The sequence below is a fragment of the Pituophis catenifer genome, unplaced genomic scaffold, assembly GCF_029215685.1.
Source record: "Pituophis catenifer annectens isolate HBS135680 unplaced genomic scaffold, rPitCat1.0.hap2 SCAF_3, whole genome shotgun sequence".
NCBI classification, from domain to species: Eukaryota; Metazoa; Chordata; class Lepidosauria; order Squamata; family Colubridae; genus Pituophis; species Pituophis catenifer.
This window is the reverse complement of record NW_027256883.1, coordinates 132,062,885-132,074,491: the sequence shown is the minus strand read 5'-3', so window position 1 is coordinate 132,074,491 and position 11,607 is coordinate 132,062,885. Positions and strand designations below refer to the sequence as shown.

Below are 11,607 nucleotides of genomic sequence, written 5' to 3'. Positions count from 1 at the left end.
CCTCAAAAAGGTACTCTGAGTGGTGCAAGTACAATATCAGAATATAAAAAGTATATAAATTACATTAAAATATACAAAATTAAAATACACAACATTGGAATATCTGGGGACAGATCCTCGTAGAGAAAATCTATATGGTCACAAAGAGTTGACATTGACTTGAAGGCAAATAATCTGTCAGTCAGTTGACCAACCAACCAACAAATGTACCAAATCAACAAAACAAATCAACAAACCACCAAAAGTGTTGGAACATTCTTTTCCAACACGTTCAGAATATTGAACTAAAATTGGCATGTTCTCACACTGCAGGGGATCATACTGAGTAGGCTGATAATAGGCGTGGAGTCTTCAGTATTTAATAAGTATTTCCAGTGGCACACTTTTCTATTCTGGGTTGTAAAAGGCTCTTTAAATAGATGGAAACCATTGTATAGCATTTTGCTAACTTTCAACAGAACTGTCTGCCTTAATGAGAGAGGTACAGTGCAGGCCTATAAAACAGTGTTGTAAAACTGGTGTTGAAAGTAGAATAATAAGGTTGGAAGGGACCTTGGAGATCTTCTACTCCAACCCTCTGGTCCAGCAGGATTCAAAACTTCTCTCTCTATAGATAGATAGATAGATAGATAGATAGATAGATAGATAGATAGATAGATAGATATTATAACACATAAGGCAAATAACAATACCCTTGCTGGTGATAGCCCTTAAGTATTGGAAGATTTTCTGTGATAGCCCTCAAGTATTGGAAGACTGCTCACCTCCAATCTTCTCTTTGTTAGACTAGACGTACCTAGTTCCCTTAACTGTTCCTTGTACAGTTTAGACTCTTTAATCTCCTTGTTGCTCTTTTCCATACACTTCTGGGTTCTCAGCATATTTTTTTGTATCATGGTGACCAGAACTGGACTAGTGAATGGGACTTCACTAGTACAGTATAAAGTAGTATTATCATTGCACGTGATCTTGATACTATCCCTTGATGAAGCCTAGGAGTGCATTGGCATTTTTGGCAGCTGCAGCACACTGCTGGCTCATACTTAACTGGTGGTCCACTAGAACACCTAAATCTGTCTCATAGACACTACCATTGGGCCAGGTATTATCTATTGTGCATTTTGTTTTCTTGCCTAATAGCAGAACCTTACTGTTCTTGCCACTGAATTGCATTAAGTTCGATAGGGCCCAGCATTCAAATCTGTCAAGGTCCTCCTGAATCTTGAGTCTATCTTCTAAAGTGCTAACAATTACCTACAAATTGATGTCATCTGCAAATTATAGACAGTGTTATAGGCAGTGTTTCATTCACAGAACATGTATATATTGTAAGTATATGAAATTTAAATTATGAGAGGAAATTTAAAAAGAATAACTGCAGAGATCTAATTTTATTCTGGCAAAGCAATATAATTCTTAATTTTTACTCGAATAGAACCCTCATTTGTGTAAGAAAGACTAGGGAACATTAATAGTTTAATAGATTAATAGGTAATCATGTTAATATAATTGACTCAAACATCTACTTTACATTGCTAAATTTCTTCTTTTTAAACAAATAGAAGCTGGAAGCTTTGAAGTTTTGTAAGCAGAAGTATTTAATTGTTTCTTTCTGTGCTTTTCACTTTTTAAAAAGGAAACATCTCTTTTTTTTTATATCTGCAGAATATTTTAGCTCTCAACCCTCGTATACAAACTCATGCATCTTTGAATTCAACTGCAGCAAAAAAAGTAGAGAAAAAGCACTGGAAAAGGAATGCAGATAAAAACTGTTCAGTAAGTATCACAACTATTATTATTATTAACTTTGGATCTGGGTGAAAGCTGAGTTCCTTAGTTGTACACTAGATTGCAATCATTGTATATCAGTAAGTAAATGTTGTGTTCTTTATTTCCCAAACTGTGGTTTGTAATCTTGCTTGGAGAGATTTTTCAATCTATTTTTTTTTTAATGGCTCAAATGACATGGCAAGTTGAAGTTTAATGAACTTACGAACTGTCAAATCAATAGGATAGAAGGGAACATGACAACTAGCAGATCTAGCTTCTCCTCTATCCTATGGTCTCCTTGCACTAAACGCCTTACATAAAGGATTCTGGAAGACAGAAAAAGGGGCTTCCTTTTTCTCTTTTTGAAGGTATTAGCATCTGCTTGATTTAAAAGAGCATCTATTGTGTTTTTATTTACAACTGTTTTGATTACTCTGTTAGCCTGCTAGGCTGGACATAAATGATTGTAATAAATATAAAGAGAAAATAGGATAAAGCTCAGTTTCATGCAAGCTTTTATGTCTGGATATCCTTGGAAAATGATGTGCTTTTGTCCTAGCTACACTTCTGATAGGAAGAAAAAAATATTCTGAAATATTCAGGTTTCCAATCTTAGACATTTTAGGATAGAGAAAAAAGGATGCTGCTTCCCTGAGTATCAACCCCAGAGGGAGTGGCATTTAAGTTGCTGCTACAATTCCTTTTTCCATTCCCTTTTTCCTTGGACTTTTCCTTTTTTTGAACACCACTGTAAGTGGCAGAGATCTGTTAGCTCAAATCAAAACAGATTTAAGTGTGTTATGAGAAGCCATGTGGTATAGCGGTTAAGAACTTTTGGACCAGGAAAATCCAGATTCAAATTCACTTAAGACATAGAAACTCACTGGGTGATTTTGGTTGAATATCATTCTCTTTCATCCCAAACCTACTTAACAGAATTGCTGTTGTGGGTATAAAAATGAAGGAAATTCCCATGTAAGCTGCCTTGAGCTCCTGAAGGAAAGGTAGGATATAAATCTAACAAAATGAATAAAACAATGTGGCAGGGATTGTTGATTTTGAAATAATGCCTCAGGCTTGTTAGCTCTGGTGGGAGTGACGAAAGAAGCTATGAATGATTTAATGAGCCATTTGCAGTTATACTGCTGTAGAGGCATAAAAATAAATAAATAAACTTTGTGCAGTATATTAACATAAACATTTCCTTTCCAGAATATCTTTAAGTTGAAATATGGTAAGTCTAATTAAGAACAAAAACAAAAATCTATCTAAAATCCTATTGGGTAATGCTTTTAATACATTGGAATGCAGCCTTGATCTTACAATTTTGAAAGCATGTAGTGGGTGCCTACTTACAATATGTCTGGCCAAGCATGCATGGCCAATCACAAATCATCATTATCAGAAGGCAAACTAATCCCCAAGAGTATTTTATAAGTATTTTATAATCCCAGTAGAGTTTAAGAAGGGATATGTTGGTAGAAATACAGGGTGATGTTTACTTATGTTTTATGCTTGATATTGTAAACCCGGCCTGGATCTTTTTGGAATGTGTGTGTGGGTGTGTATTCATTCATTCATTCATGAAGCAAGATTGGCACACTGCCAGCATTCCATTAGTAGCTGTCAGTGCCCTAGAACAGCGCTTTTGGGCATCAGCGACCAGTTCAGGGATGGGTTCTACTTACCTTTACTTCTCAATGGGGCCGCGCGCACATGCACAGAAGCATTTTGATGATGTTGGAGTGGGTGGGCGGAGCCTCCCTCCGGTTTTACTACTGGTTCTATAGAACCAGTCCGAACCGGGGGCAACCCACCACTGGACCGGTTCCATGGAGAGAGATTTTTCTGTGGACTGGAAGGGACATGGTTTCACATGCTGCCTGTATCCCACGGATGGGGTTCGCTTGTTTGCGCGGCCCAATTTCTGGCATGGCACAGCTTGGTACTGGTCCACGGACTGGGGATTGGGAACTCCTGCCCTATAATTTCACCATTGTTCGAATAGAATGATGGTCTATTGGGCAAATGTTCGAATAGAATGATGGTCAGGCACCAGGATTGGAAAAGAGATGAACAAACTGCTGAAGAGTTTGAGAAAAGATTACTAAACCCTGAAGAAGGAAAAAGCACATGAAAGAAACAACAACGAAAATATCTTAATGTTATTTTGTATAGAAGACATGATAGAGACTTTCAAGATTCTGTTATAATATCCTGTAAAAATAAAGAGCGACCTTGAAACCCTTTCTGCTCTTGTTTCTTCTCCTTGCTACTTCAAAGGGTTGGCAAGGTATCTTCCAATTCAAATAGAACCGGCATGTAAAAGATAATCTGCCCACAGAAGTGGGGATGGTGTGGAAAATATTTCCGAATGTAGTTTTCTAGAGAATAAAAGAAAAGAAGGAATTTGCAAGATTGTGTTAAATAACCTTACAATAACAACAGAGCCGGTCCTGGTTGTGCTTCTTGTCTAGTCTGCCTGGTGGTGCTAACACAAGTTGTCCTAATTTACTGAAAATAGCCCACTATTCAAAGACAGTCAAAAATGGAGAAATTTGTCACTGAACTACAATTCCCAGTATCCCAAGCTAAAAGCTCATAGTGGGAAATGATGGCAGTTGTCCAGGAACAAAAAGCCATAATTTCCCTATTACTTTGTGGATATCCAAAGGAGCAACATGCAAGTTATCTTTTCATGTATGGTGAGATGATCAATATATACTTTTATATACACTTATATTTTTATATAAGTATATGCAAGTATATCTAAGTATGTGTACACACACACACACACACACACACACACACACACACACAAAAGATGGATTCAACGACATCAGCCAGAATTGCAGCCTCAATTGGCAAAAGAAATTCAGGACCGTATAGGTTGGAAACATGTGGAATAGGCCTTCATCCTGCAGTGGATAGACAATGGTTAAAATGATGATGATATACATATACTTATACTATACTTTTAAGAGGAGATTAGACAATTGCTTTTTTTCAAAATTGGCAACCATACCTATACATTAGCATCTGCACATTTTATTAAAATAGTTTACTCTTGGGGGTAGGGAGGCATAAGTGGCCTGTTTCCTTGCATGGGTCAGTGACTTTCTGGTTTGGGGTTGATGATGGGAAAATAGATCAGATGGGAGAATGAGTAGAGAATATTGGAAAGAACCATGGTGGTGCAGTGGTTAGAATGGTCATGTATTGCAGGCTAATTCTGCTGAGTGCCAGCAGTTCGATTCTCAACAGCTCAAAGTTGACTCAGCCTCCCATCCTTCAAAGATCAGTAACCCAAATTGTTGGGGGCAATATACCCTATTTCTCCGAAAATAAGACATCCCCTGATAATAAGCCCAATCGGGCTTTTGAGCGCATGTGCTAAAATAAGCCTCCCCCCGAAAATAAGCCCTCCCCAAAAATATTTAAACGCAGAGCTGGAAATCAGGTAAGATGGCAAGAGGAGCCCCATCTTGTTCCACACGCCCCAAAATAATAAGACCTCCCCGAAAATAAGGCCAAGTGCTTACTTTGGGGTTCAAAAAAATATAAGACAGGGTCTTATTTTCGGGGAAACACAGTACTGACTTTGTAAACTACTTAGAGAGGGCTGTAAAACACTGAAGACTCGATGTTATAAAGAACCATTGAATTAATCAACAATTCTTCTTCATTGTATGTGCATGTGTTAGCTTAGTACTGTAAATACCAGAGCAGGAACTTTTAAGACTGAGAAAACTAAGGACATTTTGCCCATTGCTAAGCCTAGTAAATAAGTAGGAGCCCCAACTTTCAAGAAAAAATATTGAACCATTTGATCATTTCAAGGAAGCTTATTTTGAATGTTTTCCTTTCTGGGACATTTGCTCCCCATAGGCCACCTCTGTAGAAGGTGCAATTTGGATCCAGTGCAAATACCTTTGGGTGGATTAACTATTTAAACATCAGTCCTATTTGTATTAAAATTATGTACAGTTAACAGCAATTCTATATAGATCACTCTGTAATCATTACTTGGTAATCATAATCCAGTATATGTGTAGTAAAATACTACTTCTATAAAATCTTTATCTTTTAAATTGTAAATATTAACCAGTAATTGGTATAATTTATTAACAGGCATCAAAGGAAAGTACTTAGACAGATTACTCTTTGAACTGATGCATCCTAGTTTTGTTTACATTATTTTTCTGAAGTTACGAATAAATGTTTGCCATTTGTAGAAACTGCACAAAAATATACTTGGCATGATTGTAGAATCTGGATAATTACAAATAATATTATATTCCAGATATTATATCGGATGGACAACCTGCTTCCCTTCTTTCAGCTCCCTTCAGTTGAACAAGTTCAGCTTAACAGCTAAAAGGCATAAAGTTCCTTCCTTCTGGCTTTAGGCCATCTCAGAGGTTATTAGAATTGATCCAGCAGATCATTACTGGGATAAAGGTGTACTCTCAAATCAAACAAATTAATGTGTGATAATGGAGATTAGACTATTGTATGTTGGAACCCGATACCAAAGTTGCTTAGTTGACAAGTGTTTCTGCCAGTGCAGCCATTTCCCTAAACAAATAGAGTTTATGTTTTTTTGATGGGGGATTTTGCTTAGCTTGACTGTTAGCTTCCGCTTATATTATATCTGAAGTCGATGGGAATTGAGATTCTTAAGCTCTTGGAGGATTCGCTCAAAAGAACAAACTGCATTCTTTTGATTATCTGCTATACTTTTCAAGTTCTTTGTATTTTCCTAGCTTGTATGCGTAGTTGAAAGGGTTATTGACTTTGTTTAGATTAAAGCGTGAATGACTAATGCCTTTGGTTTGAATTCACAACTGACTACAACCATTTAGATGAAACCAGTAATATTTGAGAAGTCTTTAAAAATGAATTGCAAAATAAACAGAATTTTATAAGTTTGTTGTAGCAGCTTCATAAGAAGGCAGGAGAACGAAGCAATGCAGTCTGTAGCTCCCAAGTGAGGTTAGTCTGTTTTAGCAGTATGGAGAGAGCCTTGCCTTCTGATGCTTCTTTTGAAAAATTTAGATAAGTTCTGATTTCATGGACCATTTTACACTGAAGAGGTAAATATACAGTGGACAATTTTGCATACTTTTCTTGTAACAGCTTCTGAAAAGCATCTTTACCATAAGGTGTCCAGATTAAACATGGGGAAATATAATGTATACTGTTGCTAGGCAACTTAAGCACTACTATTTTTGAAAACATCTTGCCATTTGGGTGGTAGTTAGAAAATACTTGCAAGAGGAAATTTAAGGAGAAATATCAGAGAAAAAAAGTTATAACACCTTGCAGTCTTGGCAAAAGTTTTAATAATGGAGAACTGGCATGGATCATAACTTAGTGTTAATAAAATGAATCAAGTCTTTCTTCAGTTTTTTTCATATTGTGTTTCTAGTCCTGCTTTGGCATAAATACGGAGTGTTCAAGAGCAATTGCTTCTCTATTGTTTGTTGTTGTTAGTCGCGAAGTCGTGTCCAACCCATTGCGACCCCATGGACAACATTCCTCCAGGCCTTCCTGTCCTCTACCATCCCCAGAGTCCATTTAAGCTCACACCGACTGCTTCAGTGACTCCATCCAGCCACCTCATTCTTTGTCGTTTCCTTCTTCTTTTGGCCTCAATCGTTCCCAGCGTTAGGCTCTTCTCTAGTGAGTCCTTCCTTCTCATTAGATGGCCAAAGTGTTTGAGTTTCATCTTCAGGATCTGGCCTTCTAAAGAGCAGTCAGGGTTGATCTCTAGGACTGACCGGTTTGACTGCCTTGCAGTCCAAGGGACTCGCAGGAATCTTCTCCAGCACCATAGTTCAAAGGCCTCAATTCTTTGGAGCTTAGCTTTCCTTATGGTCCAACTTTCACAGCCATACATTGCAACTGGGAAAACCATAGTCTTGACCATACACACTTTTGTTGGCAGGGTGATGTCTCTGCTTTTTAGTATGCTGTCTAGATTTGCCATAGTTTTCCTCCCCAGGATCAAGCGTCTTTTAATTTCTTGGCTGCAGTCCCCATCTGTGGTGATCTTGGAGCCCAGGAAAATTAAATCTGTCACTACCTCTATTTCTTTCCCATCTATTTGCCAAAAATTGAGAAGGCCGGATGCCATGATCTTAGTTTTCTTAATGTTGAGTTTCAAGTCAACTTTTGCACGCTCCTTCTTCACCCACATCAAGAGGCTCTTTAGTTCCTCTTTACTTTCTGCCATTAGAATGGTATCATCTGCATATCTGAAGTTGTTGATATTTCTCTTGGCAATCTTAATTCCAATTTTTGATTCATCTAACCCCACCTTTCTCATGATGTGCTCTTCATATAACTTAAATAGACAGGGTCCTTTTTCAATTTTGAACCAATCAGTGGTTCCGTGTCCAGTTCTCACTGTTGCTTCTTGACCCGCATATAGGTTACTCAAGAGACTTAAAATAAGATGGTCTGGTACTCCCATCTCTTTAAGAACTTGCCACAATTTGTTGTGATCCACACAATCAAAGGCTTTAGCATAGTCAATGAAGCCACCGCTTCTTAATCTCTTCTGCCTCTGTTAGGTCCCTGCCATTTTGGTCCTTTATCAAGCCCATCTTTGCATGAAACGTTCCCTTCATATCTCCAATTTTCTTGAAGAGATCTCTGGTCTTCCCTATTCTATTGTTTTCTTCTATTTCTTTGCACTGTTCATTTGAAAAGGTATTCTTATCTCTTCTAGCTATTCTCTGGAATTCTGCATTCAATTGGGTGTATCTTTCTCCCTTGTCTTTTGCTTCCCTTCTTTCCTCAGCTATTTGCAAAGCTTCCTCAGACAGCTATTTTGCTTTCTTGCATTTCTTTTTCTTTGGTTTCAGTTGCTACCTCTTGTACAATGTTGCAAACCTCCGTCCATGGTTCTTCAGGCACTCTATCAGATCTAATTCCTTAAATCTATTTGTCACCTCTACTGTATATTCATCAGGGATATTATTTAGTTCATACCTGAGTGTCCTAATGCTTTTCCCTACTTTCTTGAATTTAAGCCTAAATTTTGCAACGAGAAACTCATGATCTGAGCCACAGTCAGCTCCTGGTCTTGTTTATACTGACTGTATAGAGCTTCTCCATCTTTGGTTGCAGAGCACATACAGTAGTGGCCAAAATTGTGGAAACCTTTTGGAAAAAGTGTATTTTCTAAAACTAGCTAATAACACCACTTTTTCTTTTTGGAGTAGTACCATAAAATTATATATTAATGGAAAGATAATTTAATCAAGAATGTAATGCAATAACTTTTATGAAGGATTTGCTACTAGAATAGCAGTTACAGTATAAAGAAGAAAAGTGAAACATGTAGAAAAAATGAGATATACAAAAATTATCACGATAGAAAAACCGAGATATACAAAAATTATCACGTCAGTTAATATTTAGTTGGGTAACCTTTAGCATGAATTACGGCCTTACAACGTTTTCCCATGGAGTGAACCAAGTCTTTTAGTTCTGCAGCAGTTATAATGTGAAACCAAGATTGAATGATTGCTTTTATTAACTGGGTTTTATTGCTGAGTCGCTTCTGACTAACAAGTTTCTTTAGTCAGCTCCATAGATTTTCAATTGGGTTAAGGTCTGGGCTATTCCAGCAGTGGAATATGATTATCTTGAAACTCCCCCCCCCCCCAAAAAAAAAAAAAAAAGTGGTATTATTAGCCATCAAACCTCAAAAATACTTTTCCCAAAAGATTTTCCCAATTTTGGCCACTACTGTAGTCAATCTGATTTCTGTGTTGACCATCTGGTGATGTCCATATGTAGAGTCGTCTCTTGAGTTGTTGGAAAACAGTGTTTGCTATGACCATCGTATTCTCTTGACAAAATTCTATCAGTCTGTTCCCTGTTTCATTTTGTAATGCAAGGCCAAACTTGCCTGTTATTCTGGTTATCTTTTGGCTTCCTACTTTAGCATTCCAATCCCCCATGATGATAAGGACATCATTAATTCCAGAAGGTGTTATAGGGCTTCATAGAACCGGTCAACTTCATCCTCTTCAGCACCAGTAGTTGGGGCATAGATTTAGACTACTGTGATGTTGAATGGTTTGCCTTGGATTCGAGCTGAGATCATTCTGTCATTTTGGGGTTTGTATCCCAGTACTGCTTTTCCTACTCTTTTATTGACTATGAAGACCACTCCATTTCTTCGGAGGGATTCTTGCCCGCAGAAGTATACCTGATGGTCATCTGAATTAAATTCACTCATTCCTGTCCATTTTAGTTTGCTGATTCCTAAGATGTCGATGTTCAGTCTTGTCATCTGTTGTTTGCCTTGATTCATGGATCTTACATTCCAGGTTGTTATGGAGTATAGATCTTTACAGCATCGGACTTTCCTTTCACCACCAGATACAGCCACAGCTGAGTGGCCTTTCGGCTTTGGCCCAGTCACTTCACTCTTTCTGGCGCTACTAGTACTAGCCCTCTGCTCTTCCCCAGTAGCATATTGGACACCTTCCGACCTGAGGGGCTCACCTTCCAGCGTCATATCTTTTTGCCTTTTGGGGCTTCCATGGCAAAGATTGGGTTGCCATTTCCTTCTCCAGTGGATCACGTTTTGTCAGAGCTCTCTGTTATGATCTGTCCATCTTGGGTGGCCCTGCATGGCATAGATCATAGCTTCATTGAGCTACACAAGCCCCTTCACTACAACAAGGCAGTAATCCATGAAGGGGTTCTGCATTATATTAACTACAAATTGCTGAGTCACTCAAACTGGGACAAAACGTGACAAATCATAAGCACAATTAATAGAAACAACCCAAGGTTAATAATGTTTATAAAATAAGCTGATTTATAACCAGTAATGATTAATCAAATGTAATATTATCTTGGTTTTGTAAATATGCATGGGGATTACATATGTGATGCCACAGAACTAGATATTGTATTATAGCTGAATACAGTATCAATACTTTGAAGTGTGTTTCTTTGTATACATATTAATTATTTTGGTAGAATTAGTATACTACTACTCATTTACTTTTAGTAGGCTAGTAGACAAAGATTGATGTGAAAGATACTGGTATTTGCCAATTAGAGAGAAACTATGAAAATGGAAATTCAAGAATTTGAGGAAACTATATTGGTATATAATGCTGTTGAAAATTTTGGGCTATGGAGTATAGGAAAAGAAAAGAAACCATTATAACCGACTTATCCAAAAATTAAGAAAGAAGGTACACTATTTTCTGCCTGACATGAGCGGGTCTTAAGTCTAGTCTATGCTTCAGTTTAATTAAAAAGTTCAAATTTTTATAATTTAACTTATGGACTCTGATTTGGTAACATTTGTTCCTATATGTAGAATTAAAATAGAAGATATTAAAACAGAACATAAATTTAGTTGATTTAGTTGAAATTTAGTTGAAATAATGAACAAAGTCATGATGGCAGAATGAGAGACCAGAGTATAAACTAGTTGACAGATATCATGGTAGATGACAAACAGTTGTGTATAAGTAAGTTATTTTTAGATGTTTCATTGGTATCCTTGATATTGATGATGATTGCTTAATTGATTGATATGTAGCTTATTGTTACTTAAGACTACTGAAAAAAGAACACAGTCAAAATCTGATTGTATTAAAAAAAAAAGCCATCACACAACAAAGCTTGTTATTGTCGTCTTTTAACGACCCCATAATCCCTTGCAGGGTGGAGTCTGGGCAACTGAATGGAGCTAGCAGAGTGTTTACTGGCTGGATGCCCTTCCTGTCACCAATACAGAGTTTTGTTCATCAGATATATTCTCATTATACCCAGAGAGAGAAATATCTGCCTCTA

The 11,607-nt window shown here is 37.3% G+C and overlaps 1 protein-coding gene across 1 annotated transcript in view; it reads left to right on the top strand.

Annotated features, from left to right (window-relative positions):
* Window positions 1-894: 894 nt before the first annotated feature.
* The window catches only part of DPYD (dihydropyrimidine dehydrogenase), a 560,719-nt gene continuing 550,006 nt past the window's right edge, over window positions 895-11,607 (top strand). Inside the window, exons 1-2 of the mRNA XM_070941074.1 lie at window positions 895-933; window positions 1,666-1,776. Coding sequence (XP_070797175.1) covers window positions 895-933; window positions 1,666-1,776 — 150 coding nt within the window. The remainder of the gene's footprint in view (window positions 934-1,665; window positions 1,777-11,607) is intronic.